This window comes from Neltuma alba, unplaced genomic scaffold, assembly GCF_004799145.2.
Source record: "Neltuma alba isolate B1F8T4 unplaced genomic scaffold, ASM479914v2 tig00001150_pilon, whole genome shotgun sequence".
NCBI lineage: Eukaryota > Viridiplantae > Streptophyta > Magnoliopsida > Fabales > Fabaceae > Neltuma > Neltuma alba.
Genome location: NW_021632355.1, coordinates 32,851 through 60,360, shown reverse-complemented (window position 1 = coordinate 60,360; position 27,510 = coordinate 32,851). Strand labels below are relative to the sequence as shown.

General features: G+C 35.9%; 4 protein-coding genes and 2 non-coding genes across 7 annotated transcripts; 2 read left to right on the top strand and 4 right to left on the bottom strand.

The window, feature by feature from the left end:
• Positions 1–6,197: 6,197 nt before the first annotated feature.
• Positions 6,198–8,715, top strand: LOC114752120 (tricyclene synthase TPS4, chloroplastic-like). Its single transcript, XM_028940841.1, has 7 exons — positions 6,198–6,434; positions 6,555–6,828; positions 6,939–7,317; positions 7,428–7,646; positions 7,773–7,911; positions 8,003–8,251; positions 8,384–8,715. The coding sequence occupies exons 1-7, from the start codon at positions 6,198–6,200 to the stop codon at positions 8,681–8,683; spliced, it is 1,797 nt and encodes a 598-aa protein (XP_028796674.1). The 3' UTR covers positions 8,684–8,715.
• Positions 8,716–9,221: 506 nt separating this feature from the next.
• Positions 9,222–11,100, bottom strand: LOC114752109 (probable terpene synthase 11). The gene is made up of 6 exons (XM_028940830.1): positions 11,077–11,100; positions 10,554–10,942; positions 10,247–10,465; positions 10,012–10,150; positions 9,659–9,910; positions 9,222–9,551 (listed from the first exon to the last, which is right to left on the bottom strand). The coding sequence occupies exons 1-6, from the start codon at positions 11,098–11,100 to the stop codon at positions 9,258–9,260; spliced, it is 1,317 nt and encodes a 438-aa protein (XP_028796663.1). The 3' UTR covers positions 9,222–9,257.
• A 1,489-nt stretch (positions 11,101–12,589) lies between these two features.
• On the bottom strand, positions 12,590–12,673 carry TRNAL-CAA (transfer RNA leucine (anticodon CAA)). The gene has a single exon. It is a non-coding gene; the product is annotated as a tRNA-Leu (tRNA).
• A 3,955-nt stretch (positions 12,674–16,628) lies between these two features.
• Positions 16,629–20,011, bottom strand: LOC114752021 (BTB/POZ domain-containing protein At3g22104). Of its 2 annotated transcripts, none has more exons than XM_028940740.1 (3): positions 19,561–20,011; positions 17,594–18,709; positions 16,629–17,307 (listed from the first exon to the last, which is right to left on the bottom strand). In XM_028940740.1, exons 1-3 carry the CDS (start codon positions 19,621–19,623, stop codon positions 16,846–16,848), a joined length of 1,641 nt encoding a protein of 546 aa, XP_028796573.1. In that variant the 5' UTR covers positions 19,624–20,011; the 3' UTR covers positions 16,629–16,845. The 2 variants fall into 2 exon arrangements, with proteins under 2 accessions (XP_028796573.1, XP_028796580.1); XM_028940747.1 differs by having other exon boundaries at positions 17,594–18,612; positions 19,561–20,009.
• Positions 20,012–21,174: 1,163 nt separating this feature from the next.
• Positions 21,175–21,264, top strand: TRNAY-GUA (transfer RNA tyrosine (anticodon GUA)). The gene is given in 2 exon segments: positions 21,175–21,211; positions 21,229–21,264. It is a non-coding gene; the product is annotated as a tRNA-Tyr (tRNA).
• A 963-nt stretch (positions 21,265–22,227) lies between these two features.
• LOC114752045 (scarecrow-like protein 32) lies at positions 22,228–24,107 on the bottom strand. The gene has a single exon (XM_028940771.1). It carries the CDS (start codon positions 23,891–23,893, stop codon positions 22,547–22,549), a length of 1,347 nt encoding a protein of 448 aa, XP_028796604.1. The 5' UTR covers positions 23,894–24,107; the 3' UTR covers positions 22,228–22,546.
• Positions 24,108–27,510: the final 3,403 nt, after the last annotated feature.

The following is a 27,510-nucleotide window of genomic DNA, read 5'->3' as shown; positions in this document are numbered from 1 at the left end:
GTTCAAATAGATTGTTACAGGTGGCTATAAACTTGAATTCCAAAATTAAAGAAAACCAAGAGTATAAATGTATTTTCATCCAAAACAAAATATATTTATAAATAATCACAATAAATTATCTTTCTTTGAGAAATAAAATAGGATTAGCGAACAGACAAAAAAAATAGGATTAGAGGAGTAGTTTATATAAAATAAAATAAAATATTCATATAAAAATTTTAATGATATAATATATAAATAGGACAAAAAATTTCTCACTCTGCTTTATATTTATATGGTGTTTGTTTTAAAAAACGATAATTTTATTGTGTAAAATAGTGACATTTGATTATTTATAAATAAATTTGATTTTGGATGAAAATATATTTTCACTGGTGATTTTTGTGAGCCCTACATATGTATCCGTATCATGCTGTAAAAGCATGTGCTCCGCCTCTTGGTTCTCTGTAATTTTGGAATTCAAGTTTATAGCCGACAATCCATTTGAATTGTGTTTTACCATTTGCTCCAAACGATTGTCGTAGAGCCGAAGTGGAGGTGCAGTGGATGGGAAGCTCGGTAGAGAGAAACCGTGCCCGTGATTTTGGCATAAGCTCTTAATTTTTTAAGCTCTTCCAAATACACTCAAACATATTAAAAGTACTTTTAATCCTAAAAGTTACTTAAAAGCCACTTAAACATGGCTCCAAACAGACACTTAAATTTATGAAGCCCCTCAGCTTTGCCGAAGTTAAAATTGTCCACTGAAGCCAAGCATATCTCTTTTGAGCAACAAGTATTACTGAAAATGTATAGCTTGCATGAGGAGAAAACAGTCAGTCTCCTCCATGTCCTTATAATTCTTTCGACTAACAGAATTGAGTTGTTCATTTTCAGGAGAAACATATCTCAAATCATCCTTAATTCTTCTCCCGATAAGTTATAAGGACAAGGGATTTTTGTTTTCGATTTAATTGAATCGTTGGCCTCTCAATGCCATCACCCAAATCCCTCTGTCCCGAAGTCGAAACCCAGTGCCCAAATGAGAAAATATTTTTAATATAAGAGTCAGATAACTAATTTATAAATATTAAAAAACTAGATAAGTTAATTATTTATAATATGTGTTGTCTTTCTTAAAATATTTCTATTAAATGCGGCTTGACATCGATGGCTTGGGAAACACCCAAGGCTTCGCAACATGTGGTGGAGTCATTCATGATGCAAATGCAAATTGGATAGGTGGTGTTCAAGACAAGTTAAGTTATCAAACCTCTACTGCTGCGGAGATAAAAGCCATATCGATGGGCCTATTATTGTGCAAAACAGTTGGGTCTCTCTAAGACAAGAGTTTGTACAGATTCTATAGAAGCTCTGCGATTGTTGTCAGTAGATGTTGGCTCATTCCATCTTTTGGGAGAAGAGAAATCCAGGAAGCTCGGTCCCTCATCTACTCCAACCGGGATCTAGAAATACCTCATTCTTACAGGGAAAATTTAGTGTGCGCTCATATTCCTGCCGTGTCTGCACATAACTTAGGACAGGATTTTGTTAGTTATCTACAACCTCCCTCGTGTTGTTTAGAACAACTTAGGATAGATCGTGGTCTTCTGAATCAGATGACAGTCAATAGGGCTTAACTGTTGTTTTTGTAGATACTTCAAGCTCCTGCTTGCCCTTGTAAAAAGAAAGAAAGATATTTCTTTTAGTATAGGAGGTGATACTTGTTAATTACAAGGAAGGGGTGGAAGCATAATGGCCTCATGCATGCGTCTGACAGTTTTTCAAATGTGAAAATTGAGTAGAAGAAATAGAGCAGATGGGTGACGCTGAAGTCGGAGAACTGATGACAGTGAAGTATGAAAGCACGTGATATGCAATTGTAATTGGTTTGTATAATTTGAAAAGAGAGGATAAGTGTTTATGCAGTTTTGGTAAAATCGAAGGGAGATCATCGATTGTATAATTTTGGGAGGTAGAAAGGAGAAATTAAAGGAAGTGGCTTGAGTGAGAGTGGCACTTGATGAGAACTAGTTTTAATACTCATCACTTTAATGAGTCCCTCAAATTTATTAGAATTATACTGTTTATATTTGATTTGAACGATTTAAATTTAAAATATTTAATTAATTATTTTTAAATAGAAAAATATTTTCTTTTAAAGAATCACAGTTAAGAGATTATTTCTATTTTAAATTCTATACATATTAAAATAATTATTTTAAATAAATAAAAATTAAAAAGAAATCAAATCTGAGCTATTCAAATGAAATATGGATGATTCAGATTTGATGAGTTTAAAATACTCATAAAAAAATAATGAACATTAAAACTGGTTCCTACGTTTTATATGGTTTTAACATGTGAAAAAGCGGTGAGTGCATTGCTAAAGCCGCCTCTAGGGGGGGCTAACATCCCTCTCTTGAGTCATATATGTAGACTTAGAAAAAGTAATTTAAATTCCACGATCCACTTTCTTTTCTTGTTTAAAATCTGCGCACCTTCCCCTGTTCCCCAGTAATCATTTTTTTTTTGGACCAGGTTTCCCATTAATCACAGTATTCAACCTGGTGGCGACGGGGAACTGGCAAATATAGGGCCCAAGGTAATTAATGAAATTTGAAAATTTTATTCAGAATTTATTTTTTAATCTGAGAATTACAAGTGCTAGTAATTTTTTCATCAGAGGCAATAAATGAAAGAGGAAACATCCAATCCCAAATGAAAAGGACGGGCCAGTACTTAATGCCATTGATCACCGGTCACGTATGTAGTCATTTTACTTCCCCTCCGAATTGATCATCACCAAGCCTTCTTTTGTATTGTAGCTCCATCATCTCATTTTCCACACTCACATATGAAATTAAAACACCTGTCATCCAAGTTCCCAGCACTGCTCTTTCCTCTTCCTCCCCTGCCAAGAAAAACTACTCTTACTATAAGAATCAATCCGTTAAGGTCCATTTGTTACTAAACATTAAAAATAAAGGTGGTGATTTGAGCCTTTTTAGTCACTTTAGGTCAAATAAAAAATAAAACTAAATTACGCAATAAAGCACAACTCGATTGTTTCTTTTGAAAAGTTTTTTATTAATTTCCAAATTAACTCAGTGACAAAAGAATTAAAAAGGAGAGGTTGGAAAGAGGATTTTTTTCAATAAAACCAATTATGAAAATAAAGAAATAAATCTAAACTATTTTTTTAATATTTTTAATAAAAAGAGAATAAAAAATGCAAATTTGGGTTTAAAAAATTAGTGATGGGAATGCTTCTTGAAAAGAAAATGTAGCTATCCTTGCTTAACAAAAATATGGGAGCAAAATAATACATCAAGTTAAAAAGCAACTTCAAATACGATTTGGGTCAAGTAAACTTAACATTTGACTACTCTAAATACTAGATAGTAATCAAATTATTAAAATATCTTTAAAAATTACTTGATGTACATTTTAAATTGAGTTAATAAAATTGGCTTTTCCTCTCCAAAAATGCTATATTCAATTGCGATACATCTCAATCATAAAATCTAACAATATGCTAGATAAAATAAAATAATATTAATGAATACAACGAAAGCATATATAAATTCAAACTCAAGTAATACAACTCAAATTAAATTGCAAAAATCTAATTAATAGAAACTATAACATATAATTTCAGTCTCTAAATCAAATGAAAATATTCCTAACACAAGAAAAGTCTAATGAAATTTAAGAGAAAATTAATTGGAAAACTAAATACTCTCTTGGTTAAAGCTCCAAACTCAAGCAACTCCTTCAATTCCAAGAAGCACAATGGGTTTAGCCTCTCATAGCTCTAGAAGAATCTACAATATTTTTGAAGCAATGAAAATCCACAGAGGCTATGGTAAAAGAGTAGGTGTGGACATTATTTGTAGGAAAAAAACAAGAAATAATGGAAATCGAAGGTGATGATGATGGTTGGTTGAAGGGAGATAATGACAAAGGTTATGGAAGAAGTGGACGACACGCCACTGCGTGCAATTGAGGAATGAATTTGAAGAGTATTGGCGGCGTGTGTTTTCCTGGTGGTGTGCGTCTTGTGTGTATATATGCGTGTTCTCTCCCTAGCCCTCAATCAACAATCAATAAATCTATAAGTAAAATCTGGGGCGTTGATGCTCAAATTGATTCCCTTTCTAATTCCTTTTTTTTTTTTTCCTTTCAGCTTTCTTTTTATCTTTATTTTCTTTTCTGGGCTTGTAAAAGATAAATTAAAATACTATCATAAAGTCCAAAATCAATTATTTAAAAAGAGATAAAAATATCATAAGATTTTCTTTTAAATCATGCAAGCAATATTTGATTCAAGATATCCATAATCAATACAGTTTATCCCACTTTAATTGATAAATATTCCTAAAAAGAAATCAAATAACATATTAAAATAGGAATTTATCAATAGGGATTGAGATTATAATTGAAAAAATCTATTAAAGGATAGTTTAGCATGAAAGATTGCTTATCACATTGAATTAGAAAAATCCATGTATGTGGAATTGAGGAATATCACAGGAAAAAGTGGTATTTCCAAATCCTACTTTCATGGGTTTGCTTAATTTCATATAATAAATAATTATTAATGCTAAATACTTTTTAGTGATTTTTCTCAATTACAATCTCAATCCCTATTTCTTATTTTCAATATTTTGCGCCAAACAGGAGCTAAAGTTCTTTGAGATTATCCTATATAGTATATAGTTTCTATCCATTAAAGTTCTCTTATTTTCTTTAAACTTGTATATGGGCATAACCATGCATTTGGATTCACTCCTGCATATTTTTCTTCTCCTATTTTATTCAATCAGCTCCTCTACATTAATATCCTACTGGAGTTAGTGTGGCGTTGTAACCTGTCAAATACCCTCAAAAGTATGGACCAACAAAACGATTTCCTGAAAAGAAAAATTAATTGCATAATTAAATTGGAAAGACCACTTTAAGATTTTCTTAAGGAGGCAAATTGAAAAAAAATTGCAATTTTTCCCAATATGTGTGTGTGTGTGTGTGTGTGTGTGAATTAAAGGCTAGTTGTCAGAAATATGGAAGACCGGTTGCAGAAATAGGAAACCATTTTCAAAACTTGCAATAGATCTTTGATTATTTTACAAGTGTTTTTGTTAATTTTCTAGCCTCTCTCTTGCTCAGGTTCTTGTGTTTCTAAAAAATTTACGGGTCTTGTTTATTTTGCAAATGTTCTTGCTCATATTATGACCTTTCTTGAATTTCTATAATATTCAAAAATTAGTTTTTTAAAATTCGAATTGTACTTTTTCAATATTTTCAACAAATTAAATGCTGTATAAGTTAATTTATTACTATATTTTTCAAAATTGTATATCAAATTTTAATGCATGAAAAATTCACTAAATTAAATTAATCTATTTTTTATTTATGACAAGTTTCTTCATCGTATTTATCACAAAACGGATTAATGAGGATGACAAAAAATAGTAATTAAATGCTTGCAAAATTGAGAGCGAATTAAAGATATACCTAGGAGGGTCCCCTTTTCTACAATTCGTTGTTTAAAGCTCTATGTATACTACGTAGGAAAATATATTTAGTTATTAATTCAATTGTGATTCATATAGCTAGTGAATAAAATCAAACATATTAATGGATTATAATAATTAACACAGACAAAAAACTAGAGAAAAATCAAAGATGAAATGAAATAAAGAGAACCTTCCAACTATATCATATTAATTCCGTTTAAATTGTTAGCGAAAACAAAATTCCGTTTAATTCGTACGACTATGGACTATGTAAAGGATAACGTGTTGATGACTAGTGCTTTTATGTTTAATATAAAACTCAATTAATTAATTCGAGAAAATTTAAAAAATTATTAAATTACTTTTAAGTATTTATATTTATCGTTTTTTAACTAATTTCTTTCACTTATAAATATAACATATGCTATAACTAAGTAATTTAGTAATTTTTTTAAATCAGTCAGTTGTGTTTTATACCAAGGACCGAACCTCTGATCCTAAATGAATATCATTTTGTAGTGTAGATTAGACTTACTATGTTTGAAGTTTTATAGAGCGGAGGAGCATTACTTTTCTCCCACGTGGATAGTGTTGAATGAATTTATAGTGCCCCCTAGAGACCGGAGGATGGAGAGAGATCAGAGCGCTATATATAATGAGACCCGACGCAAGCAATTCACATTCGCAAACTAAACGACTATGGCCTTGCCCACTACCTTCTTGCCCAGTTCCTCCATCTCATTTAGTTTTAGAAAGCACTGCGAACCAGGAGGGCCTCTTTCCTTCCACAGGATTGGTTACTATCACACCAACCTCCGATGCTTGGCCACCCAACGGACGCTTTCCCTCCCTCCCTCCTCTCTCAGAAACTCCACCAATTACCAGCCTACCTTCTGGACTTATGACTTCCTCCAATCCTTGAACAATGGTTACACGGTAATTTTACTTCCTTAATTTCCTGGTCAATTAATTCACGATGTATATGGAGAGCGTTATTCACCATCTTCCATTATTATATATGACATACAATTAACAATACTTAGCTTGTTGTTATAGGATGAGAAGTACGAGACCAGAGCAAGGAAGCTGCTGGAGGATGTGAGGAGGATGATCGTGAATCCCAATACTGAGCCATTGCCAAAGCTCGAGCTCATTGACGATGTCCAGCGCTTAGGCCTCGGCTACCGCTTTCACAATGAGATCAAACACGCTCTTGATTGTTATGTCTCCTGGGAACAAAGCCGTCCTCAAACAAAACAGCACACAAGCCTTCATGAAGCTGCCTTAAGCTTCAGACTCCTCAGAGACCATGGCTATGACGTCTCACCAGGTCCTACGCATATGGCTATCTCCTTATGGTTTTCTTTTTTCCTTTTTCTCATAATTAACTCTCTCGCATAAACCAAAGTAAATGATGTGACCGGGACATAAATAACGCAGACATATTTGAGAGTTTCAAGGACCAAAACGGTAATTTTAAGGCATGGCTCAGCAGAGATGTGCGAGGGATGTTGAGTCTGCACGAGGCAACATTTCTGGGATACCAAGGAGAGGACATTCTGGAGGAGGCCAAGGCCTTCACCACCATCCATCTCAGGGACATGAAGCAACATATAAGCAACGATCATCTGTTGCAACAAGCGATCAGTCACGCGCTGGACCTTCCATTACATCGCAGAACGGGAAGGTTAGAGGCGAGATGGTACATAGAAGCATATGGTAAGAGGAAAAACGCAGACACGGTCCTTCTCGAAGCTGCTGTACTGGATTTTAACATAGTACAGTCAACATTTCAAAGGGATCTGCAGGAAATGTCAAGGTTCTTCAGTTTATTATATTTGTTTCCCTAGACGCATACGTATAGCAACAACCAAATAGTAGAAGTCAAAAAGAGAAATTGGCTTCAAATATTGATATAACTAATTATAGGTGGTGGAAGGCGATGGGACTGGCATCAAGGTTGAGCTTCAGCAGGGACAGGCTAATGGAGTGCTTCTTCTGGGCCGTGGGAATGGAGTCCGAACCTCAACACAGTGAGCTCCGAAAAGCACTAACCAAAGTCACTTGTTTCATTACCATAATCGACGACGTCTATGATGTTTATGGCACTCTGGATGAACTCGAGCTGTTTACCGCCGCGGTTGAAAGGTTTGCTTTCTCCTACATTCGGATAAATTTATTTGATAAATATTATTTCTATTGAAAGCCAGCCAAACATATTACGTACGAATATTATGTGGTGAATGCTTTTTTTTTTTTTTTTTAATGTTTCAGGTGGGATATCAACGCGATACAAGATCTGCCGGAGTACATGAAAGTGTGTTTCCTGGCTCTCTACAACACTGTCAATGAAATGGCTTACGAGGCACTGAAAGGGCAAGGCCACAATATCCTACCCTACCTCACCAAAGCAGTGAGTGCCCACGAAAACGCTTCACTATAGAACATACCACATGTTAAATACTATTTCATTGGGAAACTAACTCTTACCTCAATAATTTTAGTGGGCAGACATGTTGAAATCATGGCTTCAAGAAGCCAGGTGGTCTCATGACAAACACATACCCTCATTCGACAGCTACTTCAGGAACGCCTGGGTATCAGTTTCAGGAGTAGTAATCCTCTTCCATGCTTATTTCTTTCTCAACCACAATTTCTCAAAGGAGTCACTTCAATCGTTGGGCCCTCACCATCCCCTCTTGCGTTGTCCTTCCGTTATTTTCCGTCTCTGCAACGATTTGGGCACATCGAAGGTGGCCTATTCTTTATCAATCACTCAAATCTTATGTTGTACGTCATTTGGTTCTACGTACTCTCTCTTCGCACGCTCTGACGAGGACCTCATTTTAATTACTGTCTTCATTCATTGTTAATGTTTTCTTCAGGCGGAGTTAGAGAGAGGTGAATCAATAAGTTCGATACTATGTCACATGCACCAGAGTGGGGCCACTGAGGAGAATAGCCAAAAATACGTGCGCAGATTGGTGGATGAGACGTGGAAGGAGATGAACAAAGGAAGAGGAATAGAGACCACATTTTCAAAAGCTTTTGTAGAAACTGCCATGAACCTTGCAAGAATTTCCCACTGCACCTACCAGTATGGTGATGGCCATGGAGCTCCAGATGCTACGTCCAGGAACCGGATTCGATCGCTAATTGTCGAGCCCATTCAACTAAGAGGCTGATAAATGCCTCGGAGTTAATAGACTTGCAATTACTTAGTCATCTTTATATCTGGGGAATTACATTATTGGCCGTATATGTTTTTGTTCACGGGCAACGAATGTAAAATTTGAAGGAAAAAACAAACTATTATAGAGGTAACAAAATGACTTTCTTTTTTAAAAAGAGCTTTTCATATTTACAACAAGAGTTTTCCTTTTCCTATTTCTTCCTTTATAAGTCGGATAGAAAAAACTGAACTCACAATACAATACACGGAACAAAAATCAAGAGGGGGAAAAAAAAGAAGAAGCTTCGTGATGCCGCTCTCGTCAAGGAGAGACCTGGTCGTCTTCCTTAACCTGGCTCTTATAAGGAATCTAGCAAAAGAGAGATATGAGAGAATATTACTTGCATACAGAGCATTGACAAAAGCTTCCGGGGTCCAATTCATTATGCACCGCATCCTTCCTATCCCCCGGGTTGTATTAAAACAGGACATATATTTAAAGTCAAAAATATAAATATAAATTAACACAAGTAAATAGAGATGAAGGAAGTGTATCTAATTTTTCCCAAATAAGGGTTTAGGTAGGATTAGTGGTTTGAAAAAGATCGGAAGAGTAATGCTTGTACATAATCATCTACGCTATACGCGTTTCTGTCGTCTCCATGCTCATAAATGACCTGCGCAGATCTTGCTACGTTAAGCGAAGCCTTCACAGTTGACCATGGCAGCGACTTTGATGCCATAGCTATGCTGTTTAGTTCCCACCACAGCTTCCCTATTCGCTCTCTTACGTATTTTCTCGCTTTGTCTTCCTCTAAGTGAGGATTATCTCTCATGTAGCATTGGATACTGCATGCATTGTCTCCTCTTTCTTGTTCCTCCTGGTTAATTATCACAGTGAAACTTCATTCATTTATTAATTGGATATCCTATTTGGCGTGTGGAGGACAAATTGAAAAGAAGGATAACTAAAGAAGGGCACACGTACCGTTGAAGTTCCCAAGTCATCCCAAAGGCGAAGAATCTGGCCAGACACAGTGAAGAGCCTTGGATACGGGTTCATCATCGTGGAAATGTTTTGCTTTGAGAGATCATCTCCTATTAGGAAGAATGCGTGAACCATTGCCATGTATGATCCTGCAGAAGTGACACCATTCTCCAAATATTCTTCAAAACTTGGTATGTGTCCCCTGCTGAACCACTTGGCTTCCTCTAAGAATGCTTCAATTATGTCTATCCACTGCAACCAAGTCATTCATAATGAATTGCATAATCCCATCCCGGACAGTACTCTTTTCTAATATTTGTCATCATTTCTGATTATTTATTTAATACTCTTACAGTTCTTTTCAGGTGTGCAACGACGGTCAGGCCATGGTCTCTCTGAACTCTGTAGGCCATTTCGTTGGTTGTGTTGTACAATGCCATATAGCATATCTTCATATACTCGGGCAGCCCTTCCATCGCGTCCAGATCCCACCTGTAAGCACGTATGTTAACAATGTGACCTATTCTGAATCACCTGTGTTGATTTTTTTCTAGTGATCACAAGAAATTATTTGACAAGCAGATCAACCTTCTGATGGCTTCAGTGAAAAGAACAAGTTCATCCAAGGAGCCATAAGAGTCAAAGATATCATCCATAACCAGTAATATGCAGATGGTTTTGCTGAGTTGAATTCGGCATTTAGAATAGCATGGCTCTGGAAATGTCCCCACTGTCCACAGGAAGCACTCTGAGGGTCTGTCTCTCGCAAAACCAAGTTTATCAGCAAGCCCCAGTTCTTTCCACCACCTACGAATGTCAAGCAGAAACTTCAGTTGTCCGTATATGCAGCATTCAAAATGATCAAAAACGTTTTAAAGGGTGAGATCTTTCTCGCCTGCATATCTCTGTTAACTCTTTTTGGTGCAGCGATTGAACCATGTCGAAGTCTAACTTGGCCAATGTCAACAGAGCTGGCGTGTGGTCGCTACATTGTTCGTATTCATGGATGTAGTCTCTGGCTTCCAGCCTGGCCATTCTGAGGTGCCTCGGATGCCTCAAGGCTCTCTCAACGTGGCGTCCTTCTTCAGGGCTTAGGTGTGGTAAGGATCGGCCAAGATGGAGCTTTGTAAAGTCCATGGCTTCCGTTAATATATCCTCACCCTCTGCTCCTAAGTATGAAGCCTCGTACAAGCTTAACAAATCCCACGTCTCCCTGCCAATTGATTCTTTGAATCTCCCCCTCGCATCTGTAAATTTCTTAAAAACATCTACCACACCAAACAACTAATCAGAGTATCAAATTGCAGAAAACAGATTTTGTAATTGAGCATGATGAGTAACATCTATGTCCGGGCGAAATTTCTACCGGAAAATAGACCAACTTGTAAACCAAAAGGGAAAAAAAAGAAGAAAAAAACCTGATGAACAAGGTACGGAGGCATGGTGTCTGAGAAGGCGGAAGTGAAGAGAAGTGGCAAAGAGATTGTCACCAGCGTCCCAACCACACAAACCTCTCAGTATTGCGTCGATGTCTACTTCGAAATGGTGCGAAATTCCTAAATGTTGGATTGTGTCTATCATCTTCAAGGCTTGCGTTGGATCTGTCGTGTTTCTCAGTGTCTCTTGGATTCTTCTCACCAATTCTCCCGAGCTTTGACTGCACTCATCAGTTTCCACAGCTACAAACTAACATCAACACAAAGACACGTATTATAATATATATATATATATATATTTATACACACTCCCGTATCAGAAAACAGAAGCAGAATAAGGTAATAAAAGCTTGATATCTGAGGGATGTACCTTGTCATAAAATGCGACGGACTTAGTGATGGATGGGTGACGTAAGATTGGACGCTTGTTGCTGGGGAATGAAAGGGAAATTGGTTGATATGTGCATGGCCAACTAAGTGGAGAAAACAGTCTCATATATGATGATGGAAGCGTGCCTGAAATTTTAGCTCCGGCGAACGCATCAGCCATTGTCATTAGAGAAGTCGACGACGTGGCTCTCGCCACTCCGCACTCCGGTAGTCGCTGAAATACAGGGTTTGGAAAGGGTTACTTAGCCTTCTGAACACAGATTTTGGTGCCTCTGTTCATATAGGCTCTCCACTCTGCTTATTTCATCACATTGCTTGGGACAATGACTGTTACACACTCTTTTCATTTAAAATAATATTGTTTTACATTACTTCTTAAATTATATATAATGATTTGAATTTTCCCGTACTTAATAAATGATCCCTATCGCTCTCCTGATGCTTTTTTTTTTTTTTTTTTCATGCAATGAAAGGTAGCCATTTTCTTTCATCCCATACCATCAGAAATATTAATTAATGTGTTAATGGTGGATTCGCAGGCAGAGTTGACGTTAAGCTGGAGATGAATAAAAGATGAAGCCACTATTGGATCTCCTCTGTGAAAAGATCTTCTTATCAAACCTTGGCATGATTGTGCTGTGATGGCCCTGCAACGTGAATTGAGGAATGGGATGGCAAATGAGACAGCTGCAGGCTGCAGCGCATGTGATGTGGGCCGGTGGAGCAGAGTTTGTCATGATTTGCTCTCACCCCTCTGAGGATTTCTTGCTAAACTCTGCCGACCGTTACTTTTTCTGCCCTTTTCCCTTCTCATAATTGCAGAACTTTATTATCATGGATTAATACAAATTTTGATCCATCAAATTTATTTTTATTTTAGTTTTAGTCTCTTAAGTTTCAAACCATTTCATTTGATTTTTTTTGGGCCTGATATTACTATTTGGTTTACAACACTCATAATTATCCGACTGAGACCTAGATGTGACCGATGCTCTCTACAAGGGATCGCTTTGATTGGATCATGGGGACCTCATGCGGATTCTTTGGGCCTTGTTACTACCAAAATGCATAAATTCAAGCCCATTTCCTGAAGAAACAAAAACACTGTCAGAAGTGGGATTTGAACCCACGCCCTCTCACGAGGACCAGAACTTGAGTCTGGCGCCTTAGACCACTCGGCCATCCTGACTTGGATGGTGTGTCTTCCGTTAAGATAATATCAAAGTACGCATACCCATACCTCTTCCCCTCCCCTCCGCTTTATCCTTCATTTTGAAGCATCAGCATGCAGCCATCCATCATTCGTTCGTTCATTTTCTAGCAATCTAGCATATCCCCGCTTTTCCTCGGCCCGCTCAATTGGCATATAAATTATGCATTACACCCTTGTTTTTATACGCACATAAATTTTATTAAAATACACTTGTGTGCTTGTAGACACCAACTACATTGGATGTAGATTTTTCATTTGAGTGACGTAAGGTAGTTTTATTTGTCAAGAAAAATGTATAAATGTTTTTTCGTTAAACAAGTCAAAATTTGTTTTTAAACAAATTTGGGCCTTGATAATGGGCCTACAGGCTGCCCAACACAGGGATGAGTTTTTTTTTTTTGCCTGAACACTGGGATGAGTATTGAGTAACCCAAATACCAGATCCTCCAATTTTAAGATCCAGAAAAAAAAAATGTCCATTGGGGATTTGCGTGATAGTCTAAATCCTCAAAACGTTGGCCCAAAAAAGAGCCCCGAAGTATTTTATTTTTGTTACCTCGGGAAAAAAAATTATCAAGCACTTTGTGTTTTCATCATCAATTTTGTGTTATCAAATTGAAGGAAAATATGAGCAAAGTAATGGAAGCAAGACAGAAATATAGATATATATATCTATTAACGAACTTATTGTAAATATTAAAAGTGTTATGGAAGTATTGAAAAAAAATTCTGATTATAATAAAAGCACTAGAGAAAAAAGTAACTGTTTGTAGTTTTAGATTAATCGAGCACGGTTTCGTATTTTCTTGAGGTTCACCTCTTTTATTTATTGTGATTATTGTCAAAGTATGTTGCTTTTCTCCACGCGTGCTCAGTCCGTTGAAACTGTAAGTGCAAGATAAAAAATGAAGAATTCCTCTACTAATTTTTCTCTCTACTTAATTTTTTTATTTTTTACTATCAGATGAACTTTTAATAGTTGAGATTTAAAAGTGAGTAAAAATATTATTATAATATTAAATATAACAAAAATTTATCAGATTAAACTACTTATATAAAATTTTAACAGTATAAATTTATTTATCTACTTCCTATTATTTCATATTTAATATTTTAATAAAATAAATCTTAGCCATTGAAACTTGATCTAAAGATGGAAACATTAAGTGGAGATGAAGTGGAGAGAGAGATTCCTCTCCCATAAATCCACGAGTTAAAGGACATTAAGCATTCTAAAATATTTTTTCGCATCTAACACTTTAAAATATTTTATGATACATCTAGCACCTTCAAGTATTTTTCAGGTGTGTCGAGCACTCTAGAGTTTTTTTTTTTGTCTTGGTGCTAGATGCACCAAAATATATTTTAAGGTGTTGGACTTACCTAAAAAAATACTCTATAGTGCTGGATGCACCAGAAAATATTTTAAGGGAGAATTCCAAAAAAAATACCTCTAAATTTCAAATTTCAAATCAGTCATATCTACTATACTTTAATAACAATTAACAATATTTACAAAGAAAATGACAAAACAATATTGCAGTCATTCCTGATTTGGGATTTTGAAATTTCAGAAGTATTTTTTTTTTTGGGATTCTCCTGTATTTTAAGGTGCTAGACACACACAGAAAAATATTTTAAGGTGTTAGATGCATCACAAAATATTTTAGATTATTAAATATACCTCAAAAAATATTTTAAGATACTATATGCAATTTAATCCTAAATTCAAATGCGATTTCAAAATTTATAGTTGCATTAAAAAGTAGAAGTGTACACGTGAGGCTGCTTGATTCACTGGTCAAAGGCGTTTTCTTCTACTTCAAGTCACCTGCATACCCCCAGTAATAACGGCATTGAGTAGCATATAAATTAAAACTATCCCTCTTTTAGTGCTCATTCATCTCTTCTTCGCACATCTTTTAATTTTCATTTGGAGTCATCGATCAATGTATTCATTCGCTGAGACCTCGTAAACGGCAAGATCATGAGTGGCGTCGAAGGCAAAGATTGATTTCAGTCTCTCACTTTGCTTCGCATCAAATCATAAGCTCAACTTTAGAATTATTTTTAACACACAATAAGAATTCAAAATTGCATTTTTAAAAGTCATAGTTTTTATCTAAATACAAAAACTAGTTTATAGTACAATTTATACTATAAACCAAAACTTATATTTAGGATATTATAACATTCTAAATTCTCGATGTTTAAAATACTTTGTTTGTTTATAATGTATTCTCCTTTGGATTTTAAACCCTTTTTTTCTTCTTATAATGAATGAATGAAGTCTTGTTAACTACGGCACATATTAAGGATATAATAACTTTTTAACTAACCAAAATGCTTTGGCCGGCTATGTGCCATTGCTTACGGAATTAGAAATGAAGGCGTAAGAGGAGATGATAAGGATGTTTTGCTCGGAGACACGCAGGAACAATGTATGGGGAAATATTTACGTTATCCAGCCCTTCCACGTCAATGACAGATAAGTCAACTATAATTGTTTGACTCATACAGGAAATAGAAAACTATGCGCAAGTACATGTCTATTTAATTAGTATTATCTCTGGTTCATAATATAAGAGTTTGTTCGAGTTTTATTTTGATTTAATAAGACTTCAATTCACTTTGTCTCTCATGTTTATTTATTTTTTTAAGATAATTCTTGTAATAGTAGTAATTCTAACCAATAAACTTAATTAACAAAGATATTTTAAAAAAGACAACACTTATTTATTATAAATAATTTAACTAATTTTTTTAACCCATTCAATTAGTCAATTTAAGAGCGGGAGGTAGTATCTACTGTCAGTCAACTTCAGGTTATTTTTCAATGAAACCGTTAGGTGAGTTCGGGAAAGAAAAACATAAGAAAGAGAAAACTCAGATATAATAGTTCTAAGTATTTTTAATTATTAGATTTTCGTTATGAAAATATCTAAAAAAGAGGCAACTGCATAATAATGATGCCGGAATTGTCTATTTTAACAAACTTTGTTACGAGGTATTTGTCTTTTGATTTTAACGTCTAATTAAGAAAGATATTCAACATACACTCTTTCCAAATAAATATTGTCCGCTTCTGAAAAACTTTGATCTTGTTCATTAATTACCTACTATTATTGTTAGATTAATTTTCATAGGTGGGGGGTAACGAGTTCAATTCCAATTTCAAGTAGTAATTTTTGTACGACTAATGAGCATGTTCATAATAATAAGCCCATTGAAACAAATAAAATATTGTTTTGAATTTAGTACTGGTTAATATTTATTTTATAAACCACACGCCAAACTCTCAATATTATTACTCAAAATTATATGTTAGATCAAAAGATAGCAACTTGTGAATGACGGGGACATTTAATTTACGAGTTCAACTCATAATGAAATGGAATTTATTATTGTTTGATTGTCCTCACATTCGAACTATGATGGCTATAAAACTTACAGGAAGATACAACCAAAATAAATCACAGTAACATTCAAATTCAAAAAGAAGAGATATTTAATGACCATGCACGTAGGCTCCGCAAGTAACTCATACTCTTGAAGATGTCCTTTCTCTGTCTGATAAAGACGTTCAGCTCAGGAAAGTGGTTCCTCTCTGGAGCTCACCCAACTGTGAGTGCAGAAAAAAGGCAATATCATCATCCTCTTATCATGGCGGTGGGCTTGACCCACTAACTTGAATGCTCCATTCCCTTTCTGCTCAACAGGATTGCATGTCACATACACAAACACGTTCTATAATACCAGTAAAGTTTTTGGACCCCATAACAACAGCAATAAAGTTTGTCCCTCTGATCAATCCCACCATTGCCATACACTACCAAAGTAGAGACGTTGACTTCTGGTCCCACATACATATGTATTAATCATATATGATCCTACTCAATTAATATGTCTTGCCCCACAGAAAACATGTATGTTGTCTTTGCTTATTTCGAATATTTATTAGAGGAAGGGACACGGAAGTATGTAAAAGCTCGGCTCAATATCATCTTTTGCTGTACAGTGAACTTAATTAATCAACTTCAGTCCGCTGTAGGACTGGGGGGAAACTATGAAATTGAACTCACTCCTTTACTATACACTACATGCAAGTTACATAGGAAAAATCTCAATCTATCATTGCAATTGTTCTGTCATGAACAGAGTTTGGGCAATGATCTTGAGTAACTATGGCTTGATACTCTTGATTTCGTGATCTTTGCCATCTGGGTTTGCAGTTTCCTACAGACGTTCTCCAATTCTGTGACCCTCCATTGCATTCCCTGCAAGTTTGCTGAGAAATTCTTGTCTTGGGGCGAAACATCAAATTCTGTTGTGTGCAGCATGGCCCGTTCCTTCATTGATCTTTGTCTCGTTCCTCTTCTACCAATGTCACTGGAACTACGCCGTGGCGAAATGGTGATTGAAGCTCCACTGGGAGAGCCAAGAATCAAGTTTTTGAGCTTGGATTGTTGAACAATAAGAGCCTTAACTGCGGATTTTGAAGGGAATTTTCTGTTCTGAGACAGATGCAGGCATGCCTCGGCTGAAAGCTTCTCGTAATTTAAAGCAGCGCATATCTTCAGCCTTTCTTCCTCTGACAAATCCGCATGTACCTAAAGCAAACACGTTTAAGTAGGTTTCAACTTGGAAAAAGATTCAATTGATAAAGAGGTTTAACCTATATAAATCATTCTTTTGAGATCACAATATTATTTCAGGCAGTAACAGAATGGACAACCATGTGACACGGACAGATTGGACACTAGAGACTTCAAAAATTAAATTGACGGAGTCAGAATCTCAAAGATTGCCTTAAATGTAAATGTCACCACAAACTTGAATGAATCCTTCATATAACAATTCAGGAGGAGAATAAATGATACACATTCACCAACTAACCTCAAGATACATGTCCATTGCATGATACAGTTCATCGTAGGATTCTCTTGCGGAATCTGGCAGTGCCAAGGCAAGAGCCAAGAACTTGGGTGGTTTTAAATAAGGATCAGGGGCTATTTCGGCTATATACAAATCTATAAAGCTGGCAACTTTCTTCATCCGACCATGAGCGATCAAACAGGTTCCTTGACGCAGGAATGCTTTCAAGAACCTCAGAACAAGATTCACGTCGTATAAGTAGTTTATTCCATAAGGAGATGGAACAAGCAAATTGTCCAGCGTTGCTTGATCCAACTGTGCGCCAATCATATTCTCCAACTTGTTCTTGCTAAATTTGCTTATGTTCAAGTTAAGAGTGATTCGGAGAATCCCAAATAAAGTCTTGCAAGCAAGAACACTCGGGTCCATACTGTAATGCGAGTCTATGACCATTTCTATGATCTTCCTCTTCTCATCAGTTGTGGCAGAAGAAAACTTTGCCTTCTGGTAAAACATCAGAAACCTACTGATTATAACATGATCCAGTTTCCGCCAAAGCATAGACTTCACCAACATTTGAACCACCAAAGGACTGAGAAACAGGAGGTCTTCAAACCACCATGTTGAACGAGAAAATACAGTCTTTGTACTCTCTGTGCTTTTGGACTCGCTGGAACATCGATCTCCAGAGATGTCAGAGGAACAAGAAGATGGACATGGGCTAGCCTCGCTGGCCAAAACAAGCCTGCCAACTATGGATTCCAAGCATTTCTCGAGCATCATTGTAGAACAACCTGCGACTAGCGTGAAATCTTGGCACTGTTTCAAGGCTGTCAAAAGGTCAGACCATGTCCAATAGCCAATCTCTTGCAGTGATTTTTCTGTTTGCTCCAACAAATTAGGACTATTTCCGGCAACGGACTCTTTCATTTCCATGAATTTTGCAGCAGAATGTGCCAGGAACAAATTGAAAGGAGTTATGTCATACTTTCCATTGTTGTAACAAAATCTCAATACAAGCTCAAAACCTGATGCCCCTCCTGGAAAGTCATGGAATATTACTTTAAGCTTTCTATTGGGGCCGCTATTTTTCCCAAATAATTTAATGAATTTGCCAGAATAATGAGCAACAATATTCTGCAAAAACCCATTTAAAAGGAAAACAGAGTTAGATGACAAAGGAGATTCTTTCATCAGAGAAAAGATCTACAATTTCTTTCTATCTGCACATGAAACGGGAAATTAAGCATCAAATTAACCCAGCAGACGGAGAAAAGAAAAGGGACAAGAAAAAATTAAGGAAAAAAGGAAGGATGCTGCAAAAGAATGGACCACCGGCACAGGGGTTGTTATGAACAATAAATTGTGCATTAGAGGGAGACAGAAGGATCTCCATCTACTAATAATCTAGCATGGAAGCGTATAGAAGAGAAATAAATGTCCTCGAAAGCAACCCTGAGTCACTCGCAAAAGGAGTGAATAAAACAAATGAAGGTGAGAGAACATTAAAATCCAGCACTTAATGCGGTATGCCGCAAACAAGAACAAAACCAGAAAACTAATCAAAACAAAGAAAGAAGAAAGAAAAAGAAGAAGGTGCTTTGAGCTTGTGGTCTGTAAAAACGGAGATGATAATTAAATAATTATTGCCCCGCTTCACTGTCATGTAGGTGCATATTAATGATGGGCGGAATGTTATACTTTTGTCATAGAGTTACTAACGAAATGATAACGGAAAAAAGAAGAGAGAAACTACCGCAGAATGTGTGGATAAATCATTGAATAGTATCAATTTTCTCTTTTAAAAGAAAATCATTGAACAATAATCACTTCTGGCCCTAAAAGCAGCAACATGTAGCACAAACAGAAACCATCAACCAGAAGAATGAAAAGATGAAGTTTCTGGGTTCTGCCTATACCTCAGATCCTAAACATACGCGAAGTCAAAATATGAAATAGAGGCTCTGATAAACAGAGAAAATACTTACTTTGTTCACCAGGAAGGTCTCTTGTCCATTTATATCCACTTCAAGATCACAGCAATATTCCATGACGACTTAAGCAAGAACAGAAACCCAAACGAACCCACCTCAAATCAAGAGGACTGACTCTAGTGAACTTTTTTGGGGAGTTGCGTAAGAAATAGCCAAAAAAGGCAGAGTAAGGGTAGGGAAGAGAGGAGGCAATACAAGCAAGAGAGCAGATTCTAAGAGAAAGAAGAAGACAAAGAGGAAGGAGAGGGCGAAGCTAGAGAGAGACAAAGTGAGGGAGGCAGAAAATGGGGTAGTTGGAGTTGAATCGTGGATTGGTGAGGTGATGCGGTTCGACCATGGGACACAGAGACAAAGCAGAGAGTGTAAGAGAAGCAACAAGAAAGCATATAAAATCAGACAAAGGCATATTATATGTTTGGACGGACTATAAGTCTGAGACACAGACGCTGAGAAAGATCACCGCAGCATATATAACAAGTATTCCTCTTGTCTGGATTTTGAATATATATACCCACATTTATATTCTTTTTTCGTTTTTAATTATTTTTGTAGCAGGCCACCTAAATAACTTATTGGCTCCACTGTACAGCATTTTAGATTCTGGGAAATTAGGAATGAATTATTCTAATTGATTGTTGAATTGGTATACAATTATGGGATTAATATATAACTATATTTGTCGGAGACATCTTGATTTTAAATTGTATAATCTTTGTAAGCGAGTCAATTAGAGCTTGGAGAAACATGATTGTTTAGTCTATTAAAATGTCACAAAAATTTTACATATATAAAAATTAAAAAGACTTCAACGTTGAAAAATCATGTGATTGGTATATTTAATTTTTTTTTATTGAATGTGCAATGAAATCATATACTCCTCTAGTCCTAAATATAAAATCCATTTTGTAGTGTAATTTACATTATAAAATGGTCTTGTATTTAGGACCGGAAGAATATTTAATATAGCATCACCCTTGATTTTAAGTCAATAATATTCGAATGTATTCCACTTATTTTATCTCAAGGGAACGAATTTTTTGAAGTTGATTTGTCTTTTTAAGGAAAAAATAATAAAATAGTGAAAATATTTACCGAAAAAAAAAACAAAGGAAAACTTCATAGAAAGCCATGGATTTTAACATATATAGAGGGGATTTTCTTCGTAAATTAACACTTACGATCATGCGTGTTTGAAAATGCGAAGTACGTAGGTGGTGGTGGTGGTGTTGTATTTTTTATGGTGTAAGTTGTTTCACATGAATAGGTTAATTAAGGAGCAACTTGATGAAAATATGAAAACGGCGTCCAAGTACACATAATTAATCACTACGAGGATTGTTTATTTATGTGGTGATGATTAACTATTAATCAATTCTATCGCCATCACGTAGTTGTGAATTGTGATCATTAGTTCTGGGAAAAAGAAGACCAGTGCCGTTGTTTTTGGGGAACGTTATGAAGGATAGAAACTTCGATTGGTACAGAGCTCTTCAACATCAACATAGGCTGGTAAACTAGGATATGAAATATCAATATTTTATCACCTGGTTAGCAATAAAAATTCTGTTAATTGTAGTTAATAATCAGATTATGCCGCTCCGACCACAACCGACCTTAGCTCAGTTGGTAGAGCGGAGGACTGTAGTGGGTAGCACCTCGGAGATCCTTAGGTCGCTGGTTCGAATCCGGCAGGTCGGATTTTTTTTTTCCTGGTTTCCTTTCCTTTTCTTATGAAATTGTTAGCTCTGTAAGTCCACTCTGGGATTTGTCCCCAATAATGCAAATCGCCAGGGCAATGAATATGACCTCTCATGAAAAAGTAGTATCCAGGATTGGGTGGTCCTTTCTAATTATTTTTCACATTTCTCATCTGCTTTTGTCTTTTCTTCGTGCCAAAAGTCCTTAAAGTATCACTCTTCTTTAAATTTGATTATTTGAAAAATAAATATATTTATCTGGTCCTTAAAATATTTTTTCCTCAATACATGTTTTTAAAGATAATATCTCATTAATGGTAGCATTTTCTTTCAATCAAAATGAATTTGGATTATTAGAGTGATAGAAAGAATCTGGTAGAAGGATAAAAATGAGGGACTTTGAGCGAAAAATACGCTTGAAGTATTAAATTCAAATGCTTAATTTTAGATTACCAAGTTGACATTAGAGTAATCTTTTAAACCGAATTAAATCATTAATTTACTGTCAAACAAGAATTAAAGCTTGCTTCATTCTCTGATACACATACACATTAGCGTATTACATGCGAGGGCCTAGCACTCTTGCCTTACTCTTGCTTATGCAGATTGGAAATCATGCTGTAACTGTTACAGATATTGAATGAAGAAAAGTAGAAAACAGAGAAGACAGATATTCTTATAAGAACCAAGAGACTCTCTTACGCGATCAGTTCGAACGCAGAAAACAAAAGCTGCATCAAAAGGAGAATACATGCATTGCTGAGAGACACACAGTTTTGACTCTCGTACAAAGACAATCAGCACATTCATCTTTTATGCCTCTCATGTGATCCAGCGGCCTTAGCTTCGTTGAGTCCATTAGTTGGCAGACGAGAGAATTACACTCAAAATGAAAGCCTCTTTTTCCTTCTTGTCTTTTAGCTTGCTGGTCATTTTGCAGCCCTTTCACACACAGACTTGAACTTTAGTTGCTTTCGCTTCTCTGCCTCTCCCTGGACCACTGAACCAAAATACTCAGATCCTTCTCATGCTAGGCCCATTGCTTGTGCTGCGCTGTCTCTTATGGTATATAGTATGCTTATACTCAAACCTCATGGTATTGATCAATATTCGGAAGATTTTTGGTATCATTTTAGTACTTTGAGGTAGTCGGTTTTGTTTCAATCCCATGACAAATAATTGAAACAAAATTATGTGTGTAAATACTAGAATGATACAATAAGTGATCAGTGAATTGATAGGGAGGGACCAAATGAGGTTTAAGTCCATGTTATAAAGACAGCTCAGCCCACACCCATATGATCGTTTAGCTCACTGGGGACCCAAGCTGTGGCGAAGACAGAGTTGTGGCCTTTCCATGTGAGGACTAACATATCTTCTTCTATCTTCATACCCCATCCACTTGCATGCTCATCAAGCAAAGCCTTGACTTCTCTCATAGTTTCTTCACAGAATTGAACGTTGAAGAAACCTCCATTTTTCATCCTTTGCGACATGTTCGCGCCGCTCTCTAATCTCTCTATTCTCTGAACCCCTTCGAAGCTAACGACGTTATCAATTTTCTGGCCTATGTCAGATTCATACTCTACCCTCTGGTTGCTATCTTTAGGCAAAAAGGTCTCCAAAGCATCAAAGGGTATCCACAAATAGTTGAAACAAGTGGTGATTCTTGACGCGAGACTTGGTACATTGAGATCACAATCCTCGTCAACCAATAGTACTATTCTAGGGTTAAGATTTTTAATTAGATTTATGAAAGTGTCCCTAGGGGATGCGTCTTGGAAACTCCCCTTTCTTTCATCAGACAAGTAACGTAGCCAATTTTGACAATTTATAACCAAAGCTTCGTCTTCCCTAAGATTTAACGTGGTAGGATTCAAGTGACTTAACATTGACTCAAAAGAAAAGCTGGATGAATCATTAATATTGCTTAACTCAGAAGATGTGCTCCTTCCAATCACATTGAATTCAAAAGGGACATCCCTGAACTTAGCGAAATTCCCCAAACGCAGCCCAACTTCTTCTGTTGAAATGTTGATCAAAGGAGGGACAGGTGGCCGCCAAGAAGGCACTGTGATTTTAACCTCAGGAGGGCCTTCTGGCCTTTTGGCCAAAGCATCTATAAGAGTAGGCCATTGCATACAATGGGTAATGCTAAAATCTAGTATGTGCACTCTTTGGAACCCATGAATTGCTTTAAAAATAGCACTATTGGAAGCACAAAAGCCAAACCGATGCCAAGGGATAAGATCAACGTACCCTGCAAGCTCTGTCACGGACATCAACCTTCTCTGGATGGTGCTGCTTCTTCCGTTGAAGTTCATCGGGCAGACTCGTGAGGCCCTAGAGATTAAGGCTCTAAGGAACCAGGAGGTGAGCCTTTGGTTGGTGTCACCAACTGGAGAAGCAACATTATTAAGCACCCACATGACTTGTTGAGCTAAAGTTACATCGTTGCTCTCCAAAGCACTGGCACAATGGAGTAAGAGCTTCTCTATACAAGCTCCATCGAGGCTTCCTAGGCACCCGTTGAGTTCTCCTGAGAGACCAAGGTTACTGTGGGGTGCGTTGAAGAGAGTTGGGAATTGGAGAGAAATGGAAGTAGTGCTTCCTTTTAACTCAGTTTTCATGGCTTTAGCTAGGTTCTAGGTTTATGAACAAGAGGAAAAACTCGATCAAAAATGCCTGCAAGGTTTATGATTTTTCCTGGACGTGCATGGAAGAGATCCGTCCAGTATGCATACGCCAGGAAAAAGAGAAGATGGAGTGAGGAGAGGATATTGTTTCTGTGTGCTTTTTGACACGCGTCTAGAGGAGAAAGGTGCACAGGATTGAAAAGCTAGGGCTTTATCTTCTGAATTTTTAGAGGCTTAAAGCCATATGAATGCTTCCAGCTGCAGAGCAAAACCCTTTGGATGTGGAAATGCAGTAGAGAGGAGGAGGGATGTGAACTCTGACTTGTGAAGCCATATATATAGCAGAGAAAAGGTCCTCAATTATTATTACATGATATATATCTAGAAATAGTATTGGAGACAAAATTTGAGAGAGGGAACAGAGTAAATAAACCTCGAGCTTTATTCACATACACTTCTTTCCGAATGTACAACGGTAATTTGAATTATATAGAGAATATATGTGTCTATACATATTACGACAAAAGTCTTAATTATCTAGGTAAATTCTCAAGTTAAATATCCAATATATATTTTTAATTTACTGTAGGCATCATTAAAATGCTCACACAGTGCAGTGTATTTTAATACCTTATTTTCGTCTCCATTTAACCTGTAGTTCATTGACTTATTATATTGATCGTTACTTGTCAACAATATGGGTTAGATTTGGAAACTAATAATGCTCAACCCAGTATATTAGTAGTTCGCATAATTAGATATGGATAAAAATGAGATAGAAAAGATATCATAAACTACACACATTTTTTTGAGTGCATATATGAATAATTCTACTAACACAATTCTATTCAAGACATGATTGAATTAGAGGTGACATATCTTTCAATGGAGTTTAAACTCTTTTTACTAAATATAATGCCTGTTGGTCATAATGAAGTACACATATTTCTATAGACTAAATAATCTAAGTGCTTGACATATGTGACTTAGTATTAATAATTTATTAACTAAACTAATGAAGCGATATGTGGAGAATCAAAAAGAGATTTCATTTATTTGTCAAAGGTAATAATATATTTTTCCTTTAAATTATACAAGCGTATATTCTCAAAATGTGGGAAATTTCCAAGTTAATTATTTTAGGAATCAAGCTCTTGTCGAAGAATTTCTATTACGTACGTCTTCTCAAAAGCAGCATAAAAGTTCTTTTTTTGATGCTGCATTAGATATAGAACTCTTTTAGATGCTACATGGCCCGCCTCTAGTCCAATATGTATTAATTAATATATAAATGTCCCTTTGAAATAAGTTGTTGGATTGATCAAAAGATCATAAAGCTAATTTGGCTTCTTCTTAATTGTTTTTTAATTAGCGCTTACTTGTTTTGTAGCGCTAATCATTTTGATTAATATATAATGCGAACTAATTAAAAACACATGGTGGCAAATAAGTTACAGAAGGTGTGCTATAGCCGGCCCACTCTTTTCGAATTCACTTTCACAAAATACCTATTTAAATCCACATCCCATGTATGGTTAGTCTTAAAAAGTCTCGATCTTCCTGTTGCATTCATTCCTCTGCTCTCAAATAATGCGCCTATTTAATATAATTTATACATCTTTATTATAAAATAGCACATATCAAACCGTTTGCTTCTGCGTGTGATGCCACAACTAAAAACAAATCTGACCTCTTCATATATTCACATTATTTGGTCACTATGGCAAGTTTTCCTTCTTAATTATTCTTCTTCTCATTTGTTCGGTTTTTTTAATCCTCTCATTTGATCAAGATACGATCTGGACATGCTCACGTATTCCAAATTTTGTTATCTTATAAATTATAATGAAGTTCTTTGTTTTTCTTAGAGTTTTCATTTCACTACCTTTACGTGAAGGATTTTCTGTTTGTAAGCGTGACTGACAGATGCTATATGATGATAATACTTAAATTATATGTGGTGATTTCACAATCAATATGGTTTTGTTGAAGCGCGCTCGATCGTGTTTTACAAGTTTGATTAAAAAAAGGAGTGCAATATATTTAAAAAGGCACATGAGGAGATAAAGAGTGGGGATAATTAATGAGATGAATTTACTGTGTTTCTGAGGAAGATTAATTGCAGTAATATGGTTGAACACAAATATGCTCTGAGAAAAAGTACAAGAAGATAAGAATAATGAAGGCAACTTGACGCCCGATTTGAAGCATCGTGCAACGCTTGAGTGAAGCATCATTTCATCCTGCAAAGGCTGCACACATAAGGACATGTCTCTATCGATCAAAACGTTGAATGATTTTGATTGTACATTTAATTTCCTTTTTACCGACTAACAGGTAAAAAGAAAAAGCCATACATATTTACATGAAATATCATTTTAGCACTTCCATTGGTTTTCCATCCTTCCTGCGTTTGTCATTCTCATCAATCTGCTCTTTTCTTCATATATCCCCCAGGCCCCCCGCTCTCAAGCTCTGCATGTCTTTATCATTAGCTCCTTCTTTTGCTTCATCGTGGAGTATCCATAAGTGATGAGTAATAAACTTACCTTATGCTGCGTGAAACACAGGACTTATTACCAATGCAGCAATTTACCCTCAAAGACATGGAAACCAAGACTAAAACAAGAACTGGCGATTAGATAAAACAAGAAGATCCTAACATCTTTGAATTATCTTTTCTTTAATTATGAGTTAATTGCTTTTTTTAACAGGAACACATCTATCACGACGGGCTACTCTTCACTGAGAAAGTGACGGGGCTACATACAACATTCATGTGCAGCTCAGTTGGCATAACGCAGACAATAATCAGACCTTTGTAATCATCAACCTCTTCGTCGTCGATCAGTTTGATGCCAAAACACAAAAATGGCAGATGACCGCCTCTTTTGTGATTAAATATGCTTTTTGGTGTTCATTATGATTTTACAACTAATTTGCTACATATTCCTTCAGTCCCTTTTATAAGTAACTTAGACTCTATCACGTAGATCAAAAAGTAAGTTAAAGACAATAAATATGTAGAAATTAAAAGTTCTTTTTTTGAAATACCCTCATTTATGGAAGAAAGAGAATAAAAAAGAATTACTATAATAGAGAGAATTATAAAAAAGATAGAATGCGGATGGAAAGTGACGATGGTTTGGAAAATAAGATAATAACTATATTGGGTATTAAAATAAGTAATTAATAGGGGTAAAATAAAAAATTTACTTCAAAAATTTAAGAAAAATTTGCAAATGTTACTTATATTTAAGGATAAGAAATGAACGATAGTTGTTGCTTATAAATAGGGCTGGAGAGAGTATATTGGCTGGATGTTGAGTTTCAATTTATACAATATATATATATATATATAGAGAGAGAGAGAGAGAGAGAGAGGAACTTAGTTGAAAAGGGTTTGATACTTGGTATGTGCTTGAGATGTGCACCTGCTTTATATATACTTAGAGCAATTACCGTTATCAGTGAAGTATTCTCTCTGCACCTCACCAAAAAGTAATGAAATTTATGATTGAATTCAAAATAATTCGCACCTCCCCTCATGCCACCTTTGAATTTGCAGTAATTCAGTTCGTCTTTGGTAGCTGATGTGAGTATGTTACCCA

Coding starts and splice junctions, on each gene's coding strand:
- LOC114752120 (XM_028940841.1), top strand. CDS start 6,198: ATGGCCTTGCCCACTACCTTCTTGCCCAGTTCCTCCATCTCATTTAGT. Junction 7,318..7,427: donor GATCTGCAGGAAATGTCAAG/GTTCTTCAGTTT, acceptor AACTAATTATAG/GTGGTGGAAGGCGATGGGAC. Junction 8,252..8,383: donor ACGATTTGGGCACATCGAAG/GTGGCCTATTCT, acceptor TGTTTTCTTCAG/GCGGAGTTAGAGAGAGGTGA.
- LOC114752109 (XM_028940830.1), bottom strand. CDS start 11,100: ATGCCTCCGTACCTTGTTCATCAG. Junction 10,943..11,076: donor CTCCGTACCTTGTTCATCAG/GTTTTTTTCTTC, acceptor TACTCTGATTAG/TTGTTTGGTGTGGTAGATGT. Junction 9,911..10,011: donor TTGCACACCTGAAAAGAACT/GTAAGAGTATTA, acceptor ACTTGGTTGCAG/TGGATAGACATAATTGAAGC.
- LOC114752021 (XM_028940740.1), bottom strand. CDS start 19,623: ATGGAATATTGCTGTGATCTTGAAGTGGATATAAATGGACAAGAGACC. Junction 18,710..19,560: donor AGACCTTCCTGGTGAACAAA/GTAAGTATTTTC, acceptor GGGTTTTTGCAG/AATATTGTTGCTCATTATTC. Junction 17,308..17,593: donor CAATGGACATGTATCTTGAG/GTTAGTTGGTGA, acceptor TGTTTGCTTTAG/GTACATGCGGATTTGTCAGA.
- LOC114752045 (XM_028940771.1), bottom strand. CDS start 23,893: ATGAAAACTGAGTTAAAAGGAAGCACTACTTCCATTTCTCTCCAATTC.